Source organism: Podospora bellae-mahoneyi, chromosome 5 (genome assembly GCF_035222275.1).
Source record: "Podospora bellae-mahoneyi strain CBS 112042 chromosome 5, whole genome shotgun sequence".
In the NCBI taxonomy this organism is placed as follows: Eukaryota; Fungi; Ascomycota; class Sordariomycetes; order Sordariales; family Podosporaceae; genus Podospora; species Podospora bellae-mahoneyi.
This window is the reverse complement of record NC_085884.1, coordinates 881,614-904,798: the sequence shown is the minus strand read 5'-3', so window position 1 is coordinate 904,798 and position 23,185 is coordinate 881,614. Positions and strand designations below refer to the sequence as shown.

The window sequence follows — 23,185 nt, the reverse complement described above, 5'->3', positions numbered from 1 at the left end:
CCAAAGTAGTTTGGACAGTGCAAGACAAAAGAAAAAGAGTGAAAAGACATTAAAGAATGAGGTCGTACCCGGACTCGAACCGGGGTTGCCGGAATCAGAATCCGGAGTGATAACCGCTACACTATACAACCTTGGGGAAGTTGACATCCTATTTTTTGGATGGCTACATTTTTGAACATAGCACTTATCATCTGCCTTGATCGACGATAGTCTTTATCTGCAACAAGGTACCACCTCGGAACACCACCGACTTGCTTTCTTTGTTTGTAGCGATTGCTGAATTCAGCGCTGGGGGCTTGGGTGGGCGTGGCCACGACACAATTGCGGACTTGGCACGACGACACTGTTGACCGGTCCCCCTGAGCCCCTGAACTTTCGGTTACAACATCAGTATGTCAGCAAATGTGTCAACATCCATCATACAGACACAGCAACCAGGGCATCCATAATTCAAGGAATTATCCCCAACATCGTGTCGTACGTCGTCACACATGTTTGTCATGCACCAGCTCGAGACCATCACCAGCGTCATCCCGCTCATGGACGTCACCTTTCCCCTTCAAAACACTCCCAGTTAAACACACCAGTATTCCACTTCCAGTCACGTAACTCCTCTTCACCAGCGCGTCCCTCCAGTAACCCCCCGCCCGCACCATGCCTTACCACGTTCCCTGCGAAAGTCAAAGTCAAACCTCACCCCGGTTCCACCAAGTCGAGATCAATAAACCAAACTGAACAAAACGAACATCTCATGATATTGGCTACCAGGATCGACATGGAAGCACAACAGATATTACCCACCTCGATCATGACCACGAGGATGACACCGTATCGCGCGAGAAACGAATTACTGTTCATTAGGAATGCCACAATACAGGTATTAAAAAGCCACCACACCTCATGTTCTCCCATTTCCTTGCCTCATCTCGTGATTTTGCGCAATATTGATACCGGACCCTACCACCCCAGCACCACCTCAGAGAGCAAAGATGAATGCGCCAGCCAACACGCCAGTGAGCAATGCACCCAGCGACACGGCAACCCCCTGAACACCTTCGCCCGTCTTATCTATCACCACGGTCTTGTTCTCCTCTACAATGACAGTAGCCGTGACCGACATCGTCGACATCTTGGTGATCGTGACGGGATCCGGGCAGGAACTTGGGACAGGAATGTCAAGAGTGAACATGGTCGTGAATGTAGCCTGATCTTCCGCAATGGGGCCAAGGGGAATGACGGGCGCCTGCTGAGCAAGCAGGTCGCGAAGGCACCGGTCCCGATTGATGGTGTCAACCGTCTCTTGTGAGCTGTGGCAGGCGTTCATCAATCTCCTCAGATTGGTGGCGAGGGCGTCCGACCAGGCCTCGAAAGCAGGGGTAAAAGCTTGGGGATCAAACGATGAATCAACCGCGTTCTCAAAAGTCGGACCGCAGGCACTGAACCAAACCTTGTGCTTCTTGGCGAGATCTTGCAGCTCGGGTGGGAAGATGGGCTGTTGGGCAGCCAAAACAGTGAGTTCAGAGGTCTGGGATGTGCAGTCGGCGGGCGTTCGTTCGAGAACATGCATGTGACGTCCTACCGAAGTGTAGGGGTACTGTAGTGACTTGAACCTTCCCGTGGGAGCGGCGAAGGGGCGTGTTCGGTGTGCGTTGACAGCTTTGAGTTCGTAGTTGTCATCCTCCTCTGTCTCGGGCTTCTTGGACTTCTTTGGCTCCCCTTCCGGTCGGTTTGGCGGTGGAGTTGGGGTTACAATATTCGTCATGAATTGGTTTCCACAGACATATCCGGTTCGAACAGTGGTGGGACTGTAGTCGTGATATGATGGTTGGGGAAATGGAATGGGCAAGATGGGCGATGTTGGAAGCTGAGCACCGACGGTGGCCAGCGTCATAGCACCAGCCAGCAAAGCGAGTGTCTGTGAAGGCATCGTGGGATTGGATAAGTGTATCGTCGGGGGACCGAAAGTAATAAAAAATGAGAGCCAGTAACAGTGCTATGAAATTGATAGACGATGGCGCGAAAGAGTAGAGATATGAGTGGTGTGGTGGTAAGACGAAAGTTGAGGTTTGAGGGAGAGTTTGGGTTGACGAAGTTGAGTCCTTAAAACTCCTCAGAGCGACGGGAAGCTCCTGTGTTGTCGAAACAGGTATCTGTTTCGTGCTTGACGTATGGCAAGTGCCAGCAAGACTTACCGGTTGACTGTCCATGACCCACCCGCTCGAAGACTGTGTTGCCCGCTGCCCGTGGTGGCAACGTCGACTCCACAGCGTTGGAATTGGGAGGTCTTAGCACCTGCCTCTGTTGTGCTCCTCTGTGTCAGGAAGCTGGTGACACAGGGTAGGATCGATAACCGCGGGACAATCAGTCGCTTCATGGTAGATCGAGTAATTGATATTGACTAGGTACCCAAGCATAAACTACTTCAAGAGCTGATTCAATCACAAGTAGCCCTACCCAATGTCTCATCCCTTTAGTATCCTGAATTTGGGCCTAGGCACCAATTACACAACACCATCATTCAACTCAACAAACATAACACTATCAATCGCAATCGTCCCAGCCCCAAAGACCAACGCCTCAATCTTGACACTCGCAATTGTCAGCCCAGCCATGTTAGTCCAAATAATATGATTCGGAGAAAACACCGTCGGAGTTCCCTGCGCAGCATCATTGGGGTTCCTCGTGTAAATCGGCGAGTTGTTGATCATAACCCCAACAGACCCAACAGTCCGGTTGCTGAAAAAAGAGGTAAAATAAACCAAGTATTTCTTCCCCGGTGTCACTGCCATGCTCCCGCTGATGATCCTCGCACTGACATGCAACTCCTGGTTGGCAGGATTGGGAACACCAGGTGACACCACTCTCCAAGCGTAGTCACCCATGGGAAAGCTGTTGGTGTATAAGCTGTCAGAACCCAAGTTGACCACACCAGCAGTGGCTTGAGGGTCAGGCTTCTGCTGCGTCCAGGCGCCCAACCCGCACTCAAACTCTCCATCTGGAAGCAAGCCGACAGGGGATGTGTTCCCGCAGTAAGCGCTCAGGGGGGCAAAGGTGACGCTGTCAAGTCTAGACTCGACATTGAGCCACTCAAAGTAAACAGAAGCTTCATTTTCTGTTGCGTTGGCTTGGAAAGGAACCTGATGGAATCGCCAATTTTTGACTGGGTAATCAAGAGCGCTGACAGTCCTACCGGCGCGGTCGTTGATCTTTGTGCCCACAAACCCTCTGGATATCCCATCGAACCATGTGGCAAAGGTGTACTTGTATTTGACCCCCGGAGTGACTGGGAAGACCGGGGATGTGAGACGCAAATATGTACAAGTTGTGGGACAGTTGGGAGTGCCGAGGAATTCGGTCTGGAATGAATTGACCTTGGTAAAGCCGGGTGTGGTGACTGAGTACCCATAGACGCCGGTAAAGGGGGCGAATACAAGGGGGTTCCAGGGGGTGAAACCGCACTCAAAGTCTCCGTATAGGAGGTTGCCGTTGACGGGGGTTGACTCGCAGGCAGGTGGCGCTGTGGAGGTGGTTGACGTGAAAGTGGTCGATGTGGAAGGCGGCTCACAGGCCGGGGCATTTGTGATGGACGATGAGGAAGTCGCCGTGGTAAGGGTTGAGTAGGAGCATGTCGGGCCGCACTGACAGGCCGAGATGTACCGATCAGCCGTTGTCCCGCACGCGTTGGTGGCCCGAGTAGGATAGTTGGTGGCAGTAGTGCCCGAGGCTGTGATGGTTGCGCAGAAGGCGGAAGCGACAGACACGGCCGAGGGAGACGGGCAAGGAAAGAGAGCTCGGTAGCAACTGTTTTCAGTGTCAGCCTGGGTAGCTACCAAGCGGGTCATGCTTTGAACTTACTTGTCAGCAGCACATCCGGCAGCTGCGCTGATGCCAGCAAGTGACACGACGGCAAGAGCCACAATTGTCTTTAAGCTTGCCATGCTGGTCACCACTGAAAGTATTCTCATGCACTGGCAATCTTGTGAGATGTTGCAATATTGGTAGCTGTTTTAGACTCATGGCGAGGATCTCTACGTTACTTATATCTCAATTCTTCAAGGCTCTACCACCAGAACCACTTCTGTCAATGGCTTGCTTGACAAGCTAGGTCTTGCATTCACATAATTGTCGACTGCATGTTCGCTGCAATATTCGCGGCAGACACCAGCGTGGCATTGCCAAACCGTGAGCACTGCTTGCCCAAATAAGCTGTCGACACCAAGAGTGAGCTGAGCTGAACCTCAGCCCTACCTGCCTTCGGTGCCTGTCACACGCATCCCGCCGAAAGATTCGCCGACCAACCAACGTCACACTTTCTTTGACAAGGCAATACGATGTTTTTGAAGCCATTGCAACCACCACCTGGTTCAATGCTTCCCAAACAACACGAAGGGCCAAGGCATTTTGTCCGCGGAACGAGAGCCTTTATTGATTCGTGACAGTCTAGCATTCAGCCACTCTGTAGAGATCAGGCGATGCTATCACGGCAAGGGTACTTGGCGAAAACATCAATGCTCAGCCTGGTGAGGAGGCACCACGTTAAACTGTGGGACGAGGGAGGTCAAGACTTGAAGTCATACAGAGAAGAGAACAATGATCATGGTTTGAGTAAGCCGGAGCAACACTTTTAATCCGAACACGGTACGAAGGTCGTAAGCCGGCAGTTGAGATTAGGGTAGGTAAGGTAGCACAAGTCTGGGGCAGGATGAATAAGTGGGGGGCTCTCGGTGGATGTCGTCATGGATAGGCATTCATACGCTCCCTGTACTTGACCATTCACAAAGGAAAGCATAACTTGTGCTGTTTTGGAGAGTAAGCAATGGCCACGATAACGGACACGATAACAGGAGCACGGAAACCCGACAGGTTGCATTTCGTCATCATAAGGCTTCAAGCCCCATCATTCAGCACCTGACCAGAGGCAGATTGCTAACACAGCACCAGGTTGGCGGATCTCTAGGCGGCCTGGCGACAGACATTGCTCTGAAGGTCCTGGGCCACCACTCTGCAATCCTCGAACACCACCCCACTCCCCTCCTCCATGACCAAAGAGCCGGCATCGTCGCTGGCGGTCACGTCCTTGAGTTTTTCAACAGGTACAACCGCTGTCAGCGCAAAGACATCTCCGTCCCCCCCACCTGCCGCCAATACCTCGACCGCGATGGCTACATCATCCACCCCGTTACGGCTAGCCACGACATGAGCTCCTGGGACCTAAATTACTTCCTCATGAGCGCCAACTACGATGGAATCTCCCCGCCCTCCGCGGCACGGTCCCCGAACAAGACGTCACACCCTCGACCCTGGCGATCTTTGCAGAAAGGGTAACATTTTTCCACGCGGATGGGATTCAAATATTGGCGTATCTCATCCCCGGGAAGAACGGGACGGTGAAACCAGGGGAACGTCCCTGAGGGCTCGGCGGAGCTGGATGGGATGATGAGGATTCCAACGGTCGACGGCATCGGATTACGCTGCCGGGCATGACAGACACTGTTGCGTGGGAGAGACAGATGGAGATTGCGAGGGAGAGCTTGCCACCGCAGTTTGTGGGGACTGTCTGCAAGGCAGACAGACCGTTTGTGCAGAAGGCGGCGAATGTGATTAATCCGAGCAATGAGTTTTTGGATGGGAGGGGTTGTGTTGATTGGGGATGCGCTGGCGGGGTTTAGGCCGCATACGGTTGCTGGTACTGCCCAGGCGGCGTTTGATGCGGTGGTGTATGCTGATTCTGTGGCGGGCAGGTTGGGAGGGGGGAGTGGAAGGAGAAAACGATGGGGTATGCGAGGTTGATGCAGGGGATGGGGTGAGGATGGGGGAGAGGAGTCAGGTTTCGGGGTTGGGGGTGGAGGAGATGGTGAGGGATAGAGATGAGGCTTCCGAGGTGGTTACGGAGGATATGATACTACAATGGGCTACTGGTGTCACGTAGGATAGCTACGATACAAGGTTGAACTTTGGGTTTCTGTCGTCGTCGCCACACTCGGTGTACTCATTGTACTTTGCCTGAGCTTGATCTTGATACAGAGAAGCACGCTCGCCAAGATGAGGAATCACGCCGCGATCAGCAACCTAAGGATTATTGTATCACCTACATTATGCCGGACCATGGTCCGGCAATGAAGACATCTGCCACTGTACGTGCATGTCGGGATTACATAAAGACGAATAACCAACGGTCTAATATATACTTGCCGGGAGAGAGATTTTTGAGACGTTTAGATACCTATAACGATATACCTTGCAGGAGGTTAATCAACTCTCATCTTCCCAAACCCAGTTAAATCATCTACCTCCTATGGCTATCCCGCTCAACTTTCGCTTTATATTGTAACATCACGAATAACCCCATTTAAATTCCGATTGTTACCCTTTATAAGGAAATCAATAATTTATTCATACCCAATATAGCAAAACAATTAAATACCTATACTTATAATTAATATTTTTCAGTTATCACTATTTATATCCGTAAACTTAACACTCCACTTTGCAATCGTTAAACAATAACAACGTCCCTAATAGGCTAGCTGAACCATCATACGCTTTATATTAGAAAGGCTGTCGGGATATATTTACTAGACTATTAGATATTGTTTTATTTTAGGGTGTAGAGGTACAATTCCGTACCGCTTACCTACCTCGATAGCGGCATCCTCGAACGCCTGGGAGCGCTTTTGGTTAGGGCCCTTAAAGTTATGGTCCGGTAACTCCGGGTACGGGCCTATTCCACTTCAATTGGAACAGCGAAGTCTTGGTCTCTACGAGGAGCATACCTATCCGTTTCATTCTGATACTTCCAACTCTGGAGGAGCCAGGCTGCAGTCTCCAAATCCCCAAGCCAACTACCACGGGTGTCCCGGCTGGCGGCGGTGACCAACCGTTATCAACGGGTTTTATTGCTTCAGGTTTGGAGGACTCGTCAGGGTCGTAGGCATCGACAGCAACGCGAGTGATGAACTCGGGGTTTTTGATAAACTCGGCGACTTCATGTCTGAAAAAGGTGACTGTGCTTCGGGGATGCCGGTCGTGGGCTGTGCGTTCCCAGATGAAGTGCTCCGAGTAGCGGAAGCCGGAGGTGCAGACAACTCCTAGGCGGAGGATGTTCTCTGGGGAGGCGAGACGGAGGCGTCCGAGGGGTGGTGGGAGGGTCATTTTGGGTCTAGGGAGTTGTTGGTGCTGAATGGGAAAAGCCAAGTACTGGTCTGGGGTGTGGGCAATGGCCAGTGGGTCCATGGGTGACAGTGTGGTTCAGGAGGGACTCTCAGGGGGTTTAGAGGTCATGTATAAAAGTAGCCATTTGCTCGCATTTTACCTTAGACAGGTCATCGACTCTTTATTCTTACTTTTGGTGTCTTGCACGCGTACAGGCCTATTTTGGCCCTTTGATCAGGGTGATACATTGTGTATTATGTGGTTTGCGAGCCCATAATGTCTATTTTCTGTCTTTCGTGAAGTGCGGCCTATGAGCGAGCCACTGTCCCGAAAGGCGTGTATTTTCAGCCTTTGCGAGGGCTTGTTGTGATGTTGTGGTTGTTTGTGTGTTTTCTCACCATTTCAGTACCCGCATTGGGAATTCTCCAATTCCAGCTAGTTATAGGGCTGCCTTGCGGGGCTCTAACCGGCGATTGCAAGCCGGTCGCCTGCTGACCCTTTGTGTCGAAGAACCAGTTAAAACATGCCGGTCTACGTACGTGTTCTACCGTAGACACCACGAATCACAGACACAGATACGTAAGTTGTCCCAATCTGAATACATTCTCCTCTGAACAATCGAGCAAGGCCGTACATTAACCATGACAAGTTTCGAAGCACTCCGTTCTTAATACACCTGAACACCACCGGGAAGTTCCTTCAGCCCTACACACGATCACGTTAGCATCAATTCCACGAATGGAAAGACTCAACAAACTCACAAGTACTAGTCCCAACATCCTCCCGGCTCTGCTGTTCCTTGGTACACTCATTCGCCGCCTGTGGAGTTTGCAACTTCAGCGCAGGACACTGCTCGCTAAAGCAGTTCGTCCCCAGCCCGTCCATCGCCCTCTGCAACGCACCATCCTCCCAACCAAACAAGTAATCCCCATGAGCTCCATACCCAGTCTTGTCACCAAAGCTGTACACCAACGGCTGCTTCCCGTTCTTGTAGTAGTCTGGGTTGGCGAACGGGCCAGAAGTGTCATACATGACTTCGTACATGACCTGCGGAATCCTCACAGGGTGCGAGGCAGGGCAGCGGTCACCGGCAAGGGCTTGGTTTCCTGGGGCGTAAGCGACGTGGCTTTGATGGTCGGGGCTGTCGACGTTTTTGCCGTCCCAGCAGGAAGGGAAGATGGTTGTTACTCGGATGCCACCAGGGCAGGGCTTGTTTGGGAACTCGGCGGTGTCAGACCTATCGCAGGGCGCTCCGTTGCCGCCACTTATCCGGTCGTTTTTGGCGAGACAGCGATGGCAGTTGACTAGGGGACCAGTGCCCTTGTTTCTGTTGACCGGGTTGCCGGCGATCATCCTGAACCCGGGGGAGAAGACAGTCGTCTTCTTATTGGACCCGCTGAAGGGGCGCATGTAGTAGACGGTGATGCCGCCTGTCTGGTCCATGATGGTACCATTGAGCTGACCGTTGGCCATCTGTGGGATACGCTTGAAGGTGCCGTTTTCGGGGGACTGGAAGTAGATGGAGGCGGTCCAGTAATTGCTGAAGTCTTCGACCATGCGGCAGGAGGTGCACTTGGACTGCTTGGGAGGGTCGATGGTAGCTGGATCCATGGTCACGTTGAAGGAATTACCACCGACGATCTGGTGCATATGAGGAGAGAAGAGCTGGCCGGGGTTGACTATGGGGTCGGCGCGCTCGACGACGAGCTGGGAGCAGCTGAAGCGGAGGAAGTCGGAACCGCGGGCGCTTTGGCGAAGGTCGAGGGTGGCTGCTTCCGCGCCTACAAAGAGCGCGGCGAGCGCTAGGATGGACCAAGCCATGACGGTCTGGTGACGAGCAGCTAGAAAGCTCTCTGAATGATGGATTATTATTTTGGCTGATGGAGGGAACGAACTCGGATCTCTTACCGACAGGCAACAGTGGGTTTATACCCAGTTCTGAACTCAAGCGGAGAACTGGGGTGTCAATCATTATCTTGGTGATACATACTGGTTAATCTAATCACAATATCCAATGCTTGTCCGTAAAGGCTTTGATATCTCGGCACTTGCACAGAGTGCTGGTCTTTACCCTGTCGTCCAATCGGTTGATTTCCAGGCGAGACGATCCAGGCGGTCCAGATCATATTCGCACCACTAAGAGGTGCCTAGGTGGTGGAGGCTCGACAGTATTAATAAATAAAAAGATTGTGGTTCAAGTATAGATACTCGGCACACATTCAACTTGGTGGATATGAGTCGAAAGCTTTCAACGGTCTGGGGACAAGTCACAACTCTGCCCACCGTAGGTGTGGTGCTGCCGTGGAAGCTTTCACTTTCTTGCCACTCGAACACACACTCCCATCGTGACAAAGGTGCTGGCTCCTTGCTATTCTGTGCACTAAGCTACCGTTTCAACAGTTGCTATTGTGTCTCCATGGTAATGTTCGACGCCTTGCAAGGGGAGCTGGGTAGAGTGCAGTTGCCCGAGCCTTGCCGTGTCACGCCGAGGAGTGGGGCTGGCCCCGGACAGGAACATCCCGAGACGCTGTTCATAACCGCCAAGGCCTTCCTCTGAAAAACCACATCATCCATACCACAACCTCCTGTCACATAGTCGTTGTCAGATTCTAGGCACAGTCAGACAGCATCTGAGTAATTGTTGCCGCTCCTGGTGTTGACCGTATCCAGCAATAGCACCTCTTGGCTTCGCGTGACTTCTTTGCTGGTTTCGTTCACCATAAGCTCCATCAGGAGAACCCCTAAGGCGAAGAGTATGGGATTTTTAGTGGAGAGCGTGGGTATTATATTTGCGGGCTTGTTGTGGCCGGGAGCTTTTTTAGCACGAAGGCCTGCAGTGGAGGAGATCCAAGAAAAGCTAAAGATTGAGAGAGACGATAAAGTAAGGTATCTAATCCAATCTATTTAATCAAGTGTTAACTTCCAGGGAGATTGGAAAGACACCATGAACATCAAGCTGTACTTCAACCGTGTGACGTTTTTGCTCTACAAGTCAACCTACCAAGCTACCAAGATCTCATTGACCGAATAAGACACGCCGTTTCCAGTCTTGAAAGTGTCATGTCCTCCAATGCGAAGTTGGGGCCAGAACGCCAGCAACGATCGCAGCGCAAAATTCTCGAACTTGGCCGCCGCATAGCGAACAGTCTGCTTGATGCTTCTCTCTTAGCGATTTCTTGTGACTGCCAGGTACAGCACGACGTGGGTGTGCAGTTGTCGCGCACCCCAATCACCGTCCCCAGAGACGACGATGACATGATTCTTACCAGTCTTGAATTCCACGTGGTCCTATCATACGCAGTGCCGAATCAAGATTCACATCAACCAGACAACCCATCCGGGATAATATGCAACAAGAAATGGCGTGAGCTTCTCGTTCAACAGGAAGCTCGCTTCCTCAGGCTGGCAACAGCACCCTCTCCAAACATCCTTCCCCTCCAGTCTGCTAGAGGCAGAAGTGTCAGAGTTATGACGGAGACGGGCTTGGAACACGACAGTCCTTCAACTGGTCAGACATTTCCCCATGCATCATTTCGCTCAAGCGTCCGGTTTGCTTCTCGCACTCGCAATTCTCCGTCCATGACGTTGAGGAGAGCAACCCCATCCTCAAATTGCAGAGTCGACTCTCTGCCCGGTTTAGCGACAATATCTACAGCAACCCCCAGGATACAAGAAATGTGCGGAATGATGCTTAAGATTGGGAATCAACGGGTCGGGGAATGCTGTGGCTGTATATTTGACTGTCTTACTCCGAGAGGAAACAGATACAACATCCCCCCCACAGTAGGCTTGCGGAGAAAGAGAGCTGGTCCTTGGTCTCCTTGCAGACAGTTTTGTCTGATACTTAGCGACGACAGCTTGCTATCAACAACCTCTCATACAGGGCAAAACTCAAGCTGGCAGCGGCTTTCGTCTCCAACATCCTCCAACTATACGGTACACCCTGGCTTTCTCACCCACCAACACGTGATGGTATATTTGTAGCCCAGCACCAAGGCGTGTACATGTTCCAGCTTCCTTCAGGTCTTGAATGTTTTGTTCGAACACACCATGTGATTTCCACAGCCGACCCCTGACCTTGCTGTGGATGATCGGATCTTTCCACAACAGCCCAAATGGATCCTTGACCATCTCTTCCATCTGATCATCGGGAGCAATCCCTATCAGCAACATCTCCAAAATGTTTTCTAGTCTCGTATGGTCCGTTTCCAGTGTGCGAATTAGCATTTTCACTTCTCGATGGTACTTTCTCCAAGCGGTAATGGAGTTGGCGTATGATTGTTGAACAGCAACGACGATGGGAAGGCTTGCCAGAACAACGCTCACAACTTCAAAGCCAGACATGGTGGACTCGATTCAGTGGATGGATAATGGGTGACGTAAAGCGCACGACCATGAATTCCGGTCGCTGGGTCAGAAGGAAAGAGCAACCCGTCGCGGACTGGGGGGGGATGTGTCCCCTCACCACCCACACCTCACATTAGGCAGCTATCTCATGGATGCCCTATAGTCCTCAACACTCCGCCTATCCCCTTCTGGGCTCTTTGGACCGGTTTTGAACGACCCGGCCCCCCTTTCAACTCATGTCGCAACTTGCTTGCTGTTGCTGCTTCATCGTTTTATTTCTCTTTGCACGACCGTAACAATGGAGCCAATCGCCCCAAAGTTCCAGAATTGTTTACAGGAACTACGCCGTGGGAGGTGCAAGAAACACAAGAGACCTTCGATGATTCGAATTTTGAGGAGTTTCAGGAAACTAAAGGAGAGACACCCACTTCTCCATATGAAACCGATGATACCGAACTGGCTCAGATCTTGCGAGGCATCCTCGCAATCATCAACTGTTTGTTTCGTTGACTTTGCCAATCCATAATCCAGCACCTCACGATCGGTTGAAACAAAAATCGCCCATTTCTGCGTCTTCGATGCTACCATTCGACATATAACATGTCAGCAAGAAGTTTCCCTTGGCCACCAATGACATTATTCAGCGTTTAGGATTTGCCAACGCCCACAGGAGGCAATATTTTCTTTACAGAGAGACACTCACCAAAGCCTTGCTTGTGGACTGGATGAACCCATCTCAGGAGACAAGGCAAAGAGCACGGTTACCCCTTCCATCTTTTTGGATCTAAAGGAACTCATAATCTCTTCCTCGGACAAGCCAATTGTAGACAAAGACCAACACTCGGAGACTAGCAGTGCACTTACTCCAGACGGCCCAACTCTTTCCGTTGGTGGATTCCAGATGCCAGCTATACCAGCCGGTGCCGAAAGTGGTCGATTCAGATGTCCATGTTGTTTCATGCTTATGACCACTACCAGTGTGGAGGTAAATCTTGCCGCCCCCATTATACCTTTGACCGTCGCTAACCGAGTCCGAACAGAAGACATGTGTTTGGCGACCTCAAGCCTTATGTATGCATAGAGCCGGATTGCGAAACTGAAAAAACACACTATACCACACGTCAAGAATGGGTAAATCATGTCGAAAGTTAGCACTGGCGCTCTTGGTTCTGCCCATTCGAATGCAACGAGACACTTTTATCAGCGAGGATGCTCAAGGAAGATATAGACAATGCCCATGACACCTTGCACTCAGAAATTTATGAGGTGAGAAGGCTCTGAGAAGAATCCCGCATGCTTCTGAGACAGTTTCCATTTGCCTCCTGTGTCAAGAACAACAATCTGGCCTGAGGGGCTATACACGACATATCGGACGCCATCACGAAGAAGTTGCCTTGTTTGCACTTCGCCACCACCATAAAGACAATTACGGGGTGGAGAATTCTGATAAGGAAGTCTCATCATCATCAAAAAGATCCCAACAGGACGAGTATTCGGGTTGGGATCGGAATGTACCTATGCATATCGAATGGTGCTTATGAATCGTTCCGACTAATCGGCGTCTGGTGCAGGCAAATATTGGTTGCGGATAGTCCATCTCATATATGGTTGGAATGGAGAATGACGGGTACGTCGCCATGGGATCAGGGGCACAGCATTTGTATATTACGTATTGACAACCTGCTTACCCAGCTTTGAAACCAATGTACCCGAAGACCGGGAAGGTGATCTGATCTGGGACAAGAAATACCCGGCGGATATCAGCGGGCTGACAAGCTGCGATCCCTACAAGCGCCTCTCTGTGATTACTTCTAACATTTCTGTTGATTGGCCGGCATAATACCGGCAGGCTGGGCTGTATACTACACCTGGAAGTTACAGCCCTTCGAACGTCTTGCCGCTCACGGGGGTTGGGGAATCTGCCCAATTCCTGATCCCTGGCCCCTCCCTTTGCGCCTCAAGCTTTCCTACCAGCAGCTTGCCGGTGGGTGAGGGGCTCGTCCACACCCCTTACAGCTTCCCGCTACTGAAATGGCTGCTGCAAGATTGCTCTACACAACCGGCTTTCTTCTGGAATACTGGCAATGAAAACTTCGCTAATTAGGAGAGCTGGTATCGCCACCTTATCTCTGAAAAACATCTCACGGACGTCCCAAAGTATGAGTGCGCCTGCAACCATATAGTAACACGAAAAGATATGTACCGTCGACATTTCCAGGATTGCCATGTCCGTGGTTGATACACATGCAGTCGTGGTGATTCTACACAAGATAGAGCATACCACGAACAGCATTTTGATGCTTGCGGTGGACCAAAGATGGGCCGAGGCGAGAAGCCATCTCCTGAAGTCGGGTTACCAAGCAAGCCAAGGTGGTTGAATCCCACGCAGGGCAATCTCAACAGTTATCTATTATCGCGGGTATGCCGACCCAGGAAGATAATCAGCTTTCCTCTGCCATTCCTGAGGTTTCCTTCTCCAACCAAGAAGTGTCGAATCGACCCCTTCCTGAACCACTAGCGATACCCACAAGTTCGATATGACAACATCCCGAAATGTAAATGTGCTGGGTGGTTAGATAAAGCCTCGCAAGGATCTATACTGGCGTCATTTGAAGATTGTGCATTGAGGATCGAGTTCGCGTACGTCTGCAATTCTGACGATTGGACTGAGGATAAGGAGTATCACAAACTGCACCTTGATCAATGGGGGCGTAGGAGGCGTTCCGAAGAATTCAGTGAGATAAGATGGAGATATTGATCAGACTAGAGGACTCAAATACAAATATGTGTTCCTAGCCCCTAGGTTGCAACCACTGGGTATTTCTGATTGATCTTACGGCGCAAGCGCTTTCCCTGTGCTACTTTTTCTTACATACCTATCTATGGATGGGTACACTAAAATTGACCTGAACAGGGCCGACAAGATCTGTCTGAATTTTGTTCGCAAACATCCACCGGTATTTGGTAGCAAACAAAGGCACGTCTCCGACTCGAGTGAAAGATGGTTTGATCCCTTCTGCCAACATAAAATACTTCTGGCCTGCCGATGGGCTGAACACCTTCTTGCTCCTCCCTGCTACATAGCCGATACCGGAATATCAAGAACGGGCCACGAATACTTCCTTCTTCAGCATCCCGACTCCTCTCGTGTCCTCCCAGGTTCTCAGGATCACTATCGATTGCTTGACAGGAGGTGACTTTGCTACGCTCTCAGTCGATCGACGTTCCGGACATCTCCAAGTCACAATGGAGAAAGCCGCCACAAAACCCTACGTCATGCGCGAAGTCCCTGGCAAAGGCAAAGGACTCATCACCACCTCCAAAATCCCCAAAGGAACCCGCATCCTCTCCGAAGCGCCATTATTCCAGGTCCCATCTGTCGAAATAGGTCCCGACGTCTTAGAAGCGCTCATCGTCTCGGAGCTTCACCACCTAACCAAGGACCAGAAGCGTGCCTACGTCTCCCTGCGCAACTCGTACAGCAAAGAATCGGGTGTCAGGCCCATCTGCGGCATCACCAAAACCAACGTCCTCCTCTTTGGCACCCACGAACCGGAGTGTGGGCTGTTCCTTGAGATGTCTCGCATGAATTACTCTTGCCGGCCCAACACACATTACAATTGGAATAACGAGACCGAGCGGTTGACTATCCACGCGCTGAGGGATATTCAAGACGGGGAGGAGCTCATCGTCTCGTACATGACGCAGACTGGACCGCGGGTGCACCGCCAAAAGTTTTTGGAGGGTTGCTTCCTCTTTCACTGCGAGTGCGAGCTGTGTGGCTTGCCGCCGGGGGCGAGCGAGGAGAGCGATATGCGGTTGTTGGAGATTGCGGCGATTGAGCATGAACTCGAGGATGGTAATGGGACGTTCTATTACGCAAAGGCGCTGGCGCTGCTGCGGGAGATGTTTGCGGTTTTTAGGGAGGAGGGGATCTGGTATCAGTTGATTCCGAAGGTGCACGTTGTTGCGTTTCAGATTGCGTGTATGTATGCGGATGAGAGGAGGGCCAAGATCTTTGCTCAGCGGGCGCTCGAGGTTAGGGTTGTAATTGAGGGGGAGGATAGTCTTGAGGTTGCGAAGTTGAGGGGGTATGTGGAGAACCCTTCTCAGCATGCGTCGTGGCAGTTGAGGGGTAGGTCTCCCCCTGATGAGGTGGCGAGGATGGAGGGGTCGGAGGTGGATGACTGGTTTTGGGGTAAGATGACGCTGGAGGCGGCGCTGAATGGATAATAGTTAGGTTGGGTATTTCGTGGTGGAATAGTATCAAAGATCGATCGTAGCATTGGATACATGGTAAGAACTTAGTCCATCGTTGTTGAAGAAGTGCCTGAAATGATTCCACGTCTAGTGTCACATCAGCAAAAGGGACGTTGCCGTCGTGATAGAAGTATGGATCCCCAGCTGTAAACAAAGAAAAAGTGGCTTGAGGCATCAACCCTAACCCACGCTCGCGTCTCTCGTGAGCTATCAGCACCGGATGAGAGCTCCAAGCTGAAAGATGACACCCTCAACAGACGAGGTCTCCAAACAATCTGATTCCCTTCTTTATTCTTCTGCCATTTGCTCCAGCAAGCCGGAGCAGAGCTCTTGATATCGGGATTCAACAGAGCGTCAGGCGGGGTCTTACGGCCCCAAACGGCAGGGTGTGACTGTCAGCGGAAAAGGAGGAGCAACTAGAAATGAATGTGCAGGGTCTCAGATACTAAATGACCACTGCTTTCCGTTATACTGGAATTTGTTGATATCTCGATCTCCATTGGGCTGAGGTTACCGTGACCTCGAGGAGCTCCGAAACAAAGACTCCAGGCGATCATCCCAAGTAATGAACCTGGCGCAGCAAACGGAATGACCCCCTATAGCTCCCGAAAGAGACCTCGTGATGGAAATAGCCGGCCTCACCCCAAGTACAGACTTACTATCTCCTGTAATACCGCTCCTTTCCTTTGACCCAAGCAGTGGGGTACGTACGGATGGGCTCCAGATGACCCATCGTGACCTTCGACGCCCGCCACCAGAGACTTCTTCCAGAAACCAATAAAGAAATCGTTCTTCCACAACCGTCAAAATGGTCTCTTTCACCCCCTTCGCTGCTGGCCTCGTCGCCATCTTCGCCTCCTCTGCCATGGCTGCCCCTACAAACGCTGCCGCCGCCGCCTCCGGTGACTTCATTCACTACAGCATGTCCACTCTATATCTCAAACAACTCTAAATGCCAGTTACTAACCACTACCTAGACAGGCCCCTCTGTCGGACTCGGCGCCTGCGGCCAGCTCCATCAGGACAGCGAGTTCGTCGTCGCCCTCTCCCGCACCGACTTCAACACCCAAACCCCCGGCGGCAACCCCAACAACAACCTCTCTGCGGTCGCCGCCTCCGCGCCAGCTTTCGAGGGCAAGTCCGTTGAGGTCGCCGTTGTCGACCGCTGCCCTGCCTGCTCCGCCGGCAGCTTGGATCTCAGCCCCGCTGCCTTCTCGCAGCTCGCTTATCTCGGCCGTGGCCGCATTCAGGGTTCTTGGGTCTGGCTCTAAATTCCTTGACTACCGAGGAATACCAACAATGGCAATGATATGGATCTTGCTTGGGAGATGGATGGGTAGGCATGGAACTGATGGTATCTGATTGAGATCTGGGGGAGGAGGATCGGTGCTATTTGGGGGCATGTCGACACCCGTCTGGAATGGGCAAGGAATTCATGGGAGTGGAGTGGCTGGCCTGAGGCTGGTCGCATAGGATGGGAACGCGATTCCTATCTTGGCATCCATAGCTTTGAGTGTTTAGTAGAGGAGACGGTCAATTGACTTCGATTTCTTTTGCGCATGCGATAATGTATCCTCATGAATTGTTTTAGCTGTTCGCTGATGATATTTGGCATATTGATGGGAACTTCTAGGCCCAACTGTCCCACGGATGTATGTAGGAACCGACTCGCTTCAGATATTACCTGCAGGAACAAGGCGATCTCATCTCGAGGTGATCTATCACCTCGGACTCTTGGGATTCCCGGTGATGTGCGAGACAGATCTGACTGCGATGTATGCGCTGATTGCTTCAGGCAAAAGAGGGCACCTAATCACTGCAGGGTTCTGTTGTGGTTCCAGTTTAGCCGTTAGCTACTCTGTTGTGCGAACACGGGAGGATATGAGGTGGCGGCTCGTAGTGCTGACAGGGGCACATGAAAAACAGCAAGTATAAATGATTATTGTTGCTTCCTTTCTGAGCTTTGGAGTTGGCTCCAAACCAACCCTTTGTTACCTAGTCAGCGCTCAGTCACCATCATGCTATCCCTTCGTAGTTTATCTGCCCTCTGTGCCCTCGCTGTGGCAGCACTAGCTGTCGATCCCGCCCCTCCGACCCTAACCTACCTCTTCAGCGTTAACCTGACCTTCGCGGAGCCCATTTCCATCGGTTCTGTCCCCTACGGCACAAGGGATCTCTTGACAATCTCGGGCGGGAATGCTGTAGGCCCGAAGATCAGTGGTAGGAACTGCGACCCGTTCAAACGAATGTTGTGTCGCTAATATCACAAATAGGGACAGTTGGAAAGGGTCTCGACTGGGGCCTGACCTCACGCCAGGGTGTGTTCAGCCCAGACGCCCTCTACTCGTTGCACACCGATGACAACGCCACGATCTTGATCTTCGAGAAGGGACACGCGCCTCATGTGCACATCCTGTTCGAGACGGCGAGCCCAAAGTACGAGTGGTTGAACTCGGCTGTTGCATATGCCACTGGAGGACCGAATGAGGTTGGGGTTGGGTTGGATGTTTGGCAGGTATGTCAAAGTGTCGCTTCTTGGGACCTTTGGGTGCATGAGCAGCTATAGAATTCGATGCTAACGCGAGAAACTTTGATAGATCGGTGCATAAGCCTGTTAGTAAAAGAGACAGAGAGACAGGGACTATAGCGGAGGACTAAAAAACTACAAATCGTGCACATAGGAGCTTTGTGTGTCTTGCCTGCCCGTGTAACCTATGGCCAGAATCAATGGAAATTTTGACGGTTGGAAGTAGGTCAGGTACGGCTCGGGCGGACCGTCAAACGTGCGGTCAGGGAGAGCCTGGGCATGGCATAATGAAAAGGCGGAAGCCGGAGTACCTGTACTGTAGGTGCGGTAGTGCCTTCTCCTACTTTGGCGGCGCGACATCTGAGTGCAATCCTGCTAGCCTACCACCCGACTGTAGCTGAATTCCGACGGGAAGGCACTGCCCTTAGGAGCTCCGTTCCTTGACAAAAACACTCCAACCAGAGCAACCGCGCCATTTGTATTCCTGCAACAACTACCCCACAGTTTCTCCTTGAATTCATCATCACGCATTACACTGACGGCTAGTATTACCACATGTACCTTACTAAAAACAGAATCCCACTGACTGATTCTTTTTTTTAAAAAAAAAACTAGAAGATCAGCACTAGCAATCTCGTCATCGACGCGATCCCTACTTTTCAAGCAGATCCTGTTCGAAGACGTTGATCCCTCGACCGTTCATTCCTCCTACGAACACCCATTCTACTACCAGACCGTTTAAACACCATCTTAGATCCTACCTACCAGCCGGGAGAATTGATGTTACGTCGATCGATCGATCATCGTCACTGGAGCCTTGCGAATTGAGAATTACAATCCCAGTCACCATTCAATCCTCCACCAAGCCCACCAGGCAACCAGTGCCACGAGAAACACTCCAGCAGCGATTGCCAGCTCTCTCAACTGCCGCTTCCTCCTCCTTTCCATCGACTGCCGATAAAACTCCTCTGCCGCGATGGACAGCTCCTCCATTCTCTCCTCCGATAACGGACCCCGCTGGAGGATCCGCTCAATATCTTGGCGGACCCGTTCGGCCGCCTGTTCGGCTTCGAGGCGCCGCTGCCGGTTGGCCTCAATTGCGGCGCCAGCTTCGGCGATTGTGGACACAGTTGCTGAGTGGCTCGGCCCGGTAGAGGTCGAGCCAAGATCGGTTGAGTGGGACTTGTCTGGGCCGGCATGCGGGGTGGGTCGTCGGGTTAGGCGTTCCATGATGTCGTGGTGGTTTGAAGTGGTCAAGAAACGCCGGGAATGAAGGCTTGTGGAAGGGAACCATGGGTGGATTGGCGCTTTTTCGTGAGGGTTGATCTCGCATAGGTTGCTAATGAGCTCAGCGTTCGGGAGCACCGCCTCCTAAGCACAGCCACCATAACTGGGTGCAAGTGCTACTGCGCTAACAGATAAATGTATGTTCCGACACACATGGCGGTTAGCACCTCAGCAATGCTTTTGACCTTGCCCGGCTCCCTCCACAGGACCAGCTAGGCAGTCGGAGTGGTAACCTCATCTGTACAGCGCAACAATTCACATTTGGTGGCGTAGAGACGGAACGGGGGATTGGTTTGCATAGCCTTGTCCAGCAAGGCATCCCAAATTTCTATTGTTATCTCTTCCACACCACAGACACTAACGAGCACCCAAACCAGAACTCCTCCTCCATGTATCCATACCCATTCTAGAACAAAAACGAACTCGACAAAGCAAAACGATACATGTTACCCAATACGCCACCCAAGCGGGAAATCAAATCAAGTTCCTTTCTGAATGCCGGACACCTGCACGCTCAAGCCCATCGAGTCTCTTAGCGAGAGCGAGAAGAAGACTTGGAGCCGTCCTTTCTGGACTTCCTGTCACGGGAGGGGCGAGCCGAACGGCCACGGGAATCCAGCATAGAAGCATTGGACTCTCCAATGGCAAGCCTCTGCCTGTCTTCCTGCGACCTTTTGCCCCGGTTGAGGAGTGCTGCGGGCACATTACCCTCGGTTGGAATGATGGAGTCGCCGGAGCCTGCACTGCCTGAGCTGCCTGGGCGACCGCCACCTGAACTGCCTGGGCGAACACCGCCAGAGCTCCCTGGTCGAGGACCGGGAGAGGCTGGGCGCGCCGGAGTTGAGGGGGTGCGGCCAGCCGTGGTGGTCGTGCTTCCACGCTGAGCAGTAGTGCTGCTGAAGGTGCTGGCGCTTCCACGCTGGGCAGCCGTGCTGGAGCTGCGAGAAGGAGGGCGGACAAAGCCTTCTATTCCGGGGGAGCCATAATCACCAAACCCGGAGGAGAGGGTACTCTCGGTCATGGTGCTCTGGCGAGGGGCGGGAGAGTTGGAGCGGCTGGGATTTCTGGACATTTTGAAGGCTGCTTGGGTGTTTGAAATAGAGGTATGAGATCTTGTAAGGTTTCAGTGCCGGACTGGAAAAGTGCGAATGATGAGCTGGAGTGAGAAAATCGGGTTCTTCTTAGGTTGGATTTACTGTCTTCTTATACGCAACACATCTCAAGACTCTTTCAAGGCTTTCTAGGTATGTGGCCATTTTTGGCATCAAATTTTACGTTGACAGAACTATTCGTGGCGTCCTAGGCCTGTTGGTCTCAAAAAAGACGCTCACACAGGTCTTCAACAGGTCCCAAAATGGTGAGAAGCCCACCGCGGTGCATCATGCGACTTCCAGAAAGGGGTTTAAGATGCTATGATGCTGTTGGAAGTCACCCTGCACTGCTCGATTAGGCCCCAATTCCCACTCTCCAAGTTTCTGCTGGGACGCGAGCCTTCCATAAATATCACACCTCTTCTCGGCGCGTTCGGCTTCTTGCTTCAGTGCAACGACCTGAGCGCAGATCGGACATGGCAAAGTGCATTGAACCAGACTGTCGGGATCGAGTTCCGCTATTGATGAACGACGAACCGGGAAACACTCATGTTTTGATGGGGGCACAGTTTGGGGGTTGGCTGCAAAACACAGCCCCAATGATACGGCGCCAATTCTCGGCCAGGGGCCCCAAATGCGTGCTGGACCAACACCAACAAACTGCTGCATTTTGAGGCGTCTTGGTTCAATTCTACAACATCATTTATCAGCAACGAGCAATCGACATTACACAGGAAAGTTCGATGCTAACTTTTTGGTCGAAGTGCTCAACCTTTAATTTCCCACACCATGTCCGAACCGCCTTCACCGGAACCTCGACCGGATCGCCGGACGCGCGAGGTCGCCATGTATGGAGATGAAATGGTGGAAGAGCGTCAAGAAGCGTCATATGACTGGGTCAATGAAAAGATCCAGAATCCCGAGTTGCGCACAGAGATCATCCGCATAGTCAAGAAGTACCACGGCGGAAGAGCTGGGAAATGGCACTCATCCCTCTGCGGGAGCTACAACGCCGTCTTCGTCATTGAGTTCCAAGATCCCGAGAGCTACGGCATGATGCGCGTCCCGCTCCCGCGCTTCAGCCTGGAACTGAGAGAAGAGAAAGTCCAAGCTGAAGTCAACCTCATGCGTTACGTCACGGCAAACACCACCATCCCCATCCCCCACATCTACCACTCGGGCACTGCCTCGCAAAATCCCACCGGCCTCGGACCCTTCATCATCATGGACTACCACCCAAACCTAGTCCACCTGTCCACCTTTCTCGCAGACCCAGACACCGACCCCGAAGCCCCAAACACCATCAACCCAACCATGCCCGAAGACAAGATCCTCTCCCTCTACCGCCAAATGAGCAACATCCTCCTCCAACTCGACAAACTCACCATGCCCCAAAGCGGCTGCCTCGGCTACGTGGACGGGGAGTACACCGTCAACGCCCGCGCCCTCCCCCAGACCCTAACCGACACCATCACCATGGCCGGCTGCCCCGAGTCTGTCCTCGGCCCCTCCAACCGCGTCCTCAACACCTCCCACGAGGTCTACCAGTTCCTCACCGACCTCCACATGGCCCAGCTCGTCTTCCAGCGCAACGACGCCGTTGAGTCGGCGGACGACGCCCGGGACAAGTACACGGCCCGGCACATGCTCCGCAGGGCGGCGTACATGAACCTGCTGCCGTCACCAAGCTACACGAGTCGGCAGGAGCACATCACACCGACGCCCGAGACGTTCAAGCTCATCTGCGACGACTTGACGCCGCACAACGTACTGGTTGACCCCGAGACGGGGGAGGTGAGGGCGGTGATTGATTGGGAATGGGCTTGGTTTGGGCCGAGGTCGATGGCGGCCGATCCGCCCTGGTGGTTGATGCTGAGGAAGCCAGATATGTGGAATGGTGGGGTGGAAGGGGGGATAGATGATTGGGTGGGAAAGTATCCGAAGTATCTGGGGATTTTCCTCAGGGCGTTGGAACAGGAGGAGGAAAAACTGGGAAAGGGACAGGAGGTGACTGTACCTTGTCTTGGGGAGCCGTTGGCAGACGATAAGGTGGCCGAAGACGGGACGGTGTCGAAGTGGCTTGACAACCTTCATATATCGGGAGATAGCACCACCACCATATCTACCAACCAGGAAGGACCAAAAGAACCACCTCTCTCCGTCAGGATGAGAAAGAACTGGGAAGATGGGAGCTTTTGGATCAACTATGCTGCGAGGAGATCATATGGATTAGACCCTATCTACTGGAAGTTTATCGACGAGAGGCTGTTTGGGGAGAACCCCGCGGGTGGGTATGAGAAAAGGGCTGAGTCCATGACGGCCGAGGCACGGGAGGTGATGGAGATGGTGGTCAAAGACAAGATGAAAGAGAAGAACGGGGAGAGGAAGGTGGTTGAATGGTTTGCTGAGGAGGCGAGGGGGCATTTGGCTAGGGTTCTGGGGTATGGGCAGTTGTGAGTAGAGCATAGGTAGGGTGGGTATCACGGGCGTTGTATGGAGTTTGTCTTTTATGGTTTGGATG

The 23,185-nt window shown here is 52.2% G+C and overlaps 11 protein-coding genes and 1 non-coding gene across 12 annotated transcripts; 5 read left to right on the top strand and 7 right to left on the bottom strand.

The window, feature by feature from the left end:
- Positions 1-59: 59 nt before the first annotated feature.
- On the bottom strand, positions 60-131 carry QC761_0075800. Its single transcript has one exon. It is a non-coding gene; the product is annotated as a tRNA-Gln (tRNA).
- An 845-nt stretch (positions 132-976) lies between these two features.
- On the bottom strand, positions 977-1,927 carry QC761_500390 (uncharacterized protein; the record flags this gene model as incomplete). The annotated part of the gene is made up of 1 exon (XM_062879287.1): positions 977-1,927. The coding sequence occupies one exon, from the start codon at positions 1,925-1,927 to the stop codon at positions 977-979; it is 951 nt and encodes a 316-aa protein (XP_062730580.1).
- A 424-nt stretch (positions 1,928-2,351) lies between these two features.
- QC761_500400 (uncharacterized protein) lies at positions 2,352-3,997 on the bottom strand. The gene is made up of 2 exons (XM_062879288.1): positions 3,856-3,997; positions 2,352-3,801 (listed from the first exon to the last, which is right to left on the bottom strand). Exons 1-2 carry the CDS (start codon positions 3,963-3,965, stop codon positions 2,502-2,504), a joined length of 1,410 nt encoding a protein of 469 aa, XP_062730579.1. The 5' UTR covers positions 3,966-3,997; the 3' UTR covers positions 2,352-2,501.
- Positions 3,998-4,816: 819 nt separating this feature from the next.
- QC761_500404 (uncharacterized protein) lies at positions 4,817-5,325 on the top strand (the record flags this gene model as incomplete). The annotated part of the gene is made up of 2 exons (XM_062879289.1): positions 4,817-4,879; positions 4,942-5,325. The coding sequence occupies 2 exons, from the start codon at positions 4,817-4,819 to the stop codon at positions 5,323-5,325; spliced, it is 447 nt and encodes a 148-aa protein (XP_062730578.1).
- Positions 5,326-6,446: 1,121 nt separating this feature from the next.
- Positions 6,447-7,233, bottom strand: QC761_500408 (uncharacterized protein; the record flags this gene model as incomplete). The annotated part of the gene is made up of 3 exons (XM_062879290.1): positions 6,447-6,515; positions 6,639-6,721; positions 6,774-7,233. The coding sequence occupies 3 exons, from the start codon at positions 7,231-7,233 to the stop codon at positions 6,447-6,449; spliced, it is 612 nt and encodes a 203-aa protein (XP_062730577.1).
- A 444-nt stretch (positions 7,234-7,677) lies between these two features.
- Positions 7,678-8,973, bottom strand: QC761_500410 (uncharacterized protein; the record flags this gene model as incomplete). Its single annotated transcript, XM_062879291.1, has 2 exons — positions 7,678-7,857; positions 7,914-8,973. The coding sequence occupies 2 exons, from the start codon at positions 8,971-8,973 to the stop codon at positions 7,820-7,822; spliced, it is 1,098 nt and encodes a 365-aa protein (XP_062730576.1). The 3' UTR covers positions 7,678-7,819.
- A 5,772-nt stretch (positions 8,974-14,745) lies between these two features.
- Positions 14,746-15,732, top strand: QC761_500450 (uncharacterized protein; the record flags this gene model as incomplete). Its single annotated transcript, XM_062879292.1, has 1 exon — positions 14,746-15,732. One exon carries the CDS (start codon positions 14,746-14,748, stop codon positions 15,730-15,732), a length of 987 nt encoding a protein of 328 aa, XP_062730575.1.
- Positions 15,733-16,480: 748 nt separating this feature from the next.
- Positions 16,481-17,290, top strand: QC761_500460 (uncharacterized protein). Its single transcript, XM_062879293.1, has 2 exons — positions 16,481-16,661; positions 16,741-17,290. Exons 1-2 carry the CDS (start codon positions 16,568-16,570, stop codon positions 17,028-17,030), a joined length of 384 nt encoding a protein of 127 aa, XP_062730574.1. The 5' UTR covers positions 16,481-16,567; the 3' UTR covers positions 17,031-17,290.
- Positions 17,291-17,777: 487 nt separating this feature from the next.
- QC761_500462 (uncharacterized protein) lies at positions 17,778-18,380 on the top strand (the record flags this gene model as incomplete). Its single annotated transcript, XM_062879294.1, has 3 exons — positions 17,778-17,979; positions 18,033-18,274; positions 18,378-18,380. 3 exons carry the CDS (start codon positions 17,778-17,780, stop codon positions 18,378-18,380), a joined length of 447 nt encoding a protein of 148 aa, XP_062730573.1.
- A 749-nt stretch (positions 18,381-19,129) lies between these two features.
- On the bottom strand, positions 19,130-19,516 carry QC761_0075710 (uncharacterized protein; the record flags this gene model as incomplete). Its single annotated transcript, XM_062872764.1, has 1 exon — positions 19,130-19,516. One exon carries the CDS (start codon positions 19,514-19,516, stop codon positions 19,130-19,132), a length of 387 nt encoding a protein of 128 aa, XP_062730572.1.
- Positions 19,517-20,105: 589 nt separating this feature from the next.
- Positions 20,106-20,645, bottom strand: QC761_500465 (uncharacterized protein; the record flags this gene model as incomplete). Its single annotated transcript, XM_062879295.1, has 1 exon — positions 20,106-20,645. One exon carries the CDS (start codon positions 20,643-20,645, stop codon positions 20,106-20,108), a length of 540 nt encoding a protein of 179 aa, XP_062730571.1.
- An 808-nt stretch (positions 20,646-21,453) lies between these two features.
- On the top strand, positions 21,454-23,121 carry QC761_500470 (uncharacterized protein; the record flags this gene model as incomplete). The annotated part of the gene is made up of 1 exon (XM_062879296.1): positions 21,454-23,121. One exon carries the CDS (start codon positions 21,454-21,456, stop codon positions 23,119-23,121), a length of 1,668 nt encoding a protein of 555 aa, XP_062730570.1.
- Positions 23,122-23,185: the final 64 nt, after the last annotated feature.

Excerpts from the sequence above, each read along its gene's own strand:
- QC761_500400 (XM_062879288.1), bottom strand. The coding sequence starts at position 3,965 with ATGAGAATACTTTCAGTGGTGACCAGCATGGCAAGCTTAAAGACAATT. Across the intron at positions 3,802-3,855 it reads GCCGGATGTGCTGCTGACAA|TTGCTACCGAGCTCTCTTTC; the intron begins GTAAGTTCAAAG and ends CACTGAAAACAG.
- QC761_500460 (XM_062879293.1), top strand. The coding sequence starts at position 16,568 with ATGGTCTCTTTCACCCCCTTCGCTGCTGGCCTCGTCGCCATCTTCGCC. Across the intron at positions 16,662-16,740 it reads CGCTGCCGCCGCCGCCTCCG|GCCCCTCTGTCGGACTCGGC; the intron begins GTGACTTCATTC and ends CTACCTAGACAG.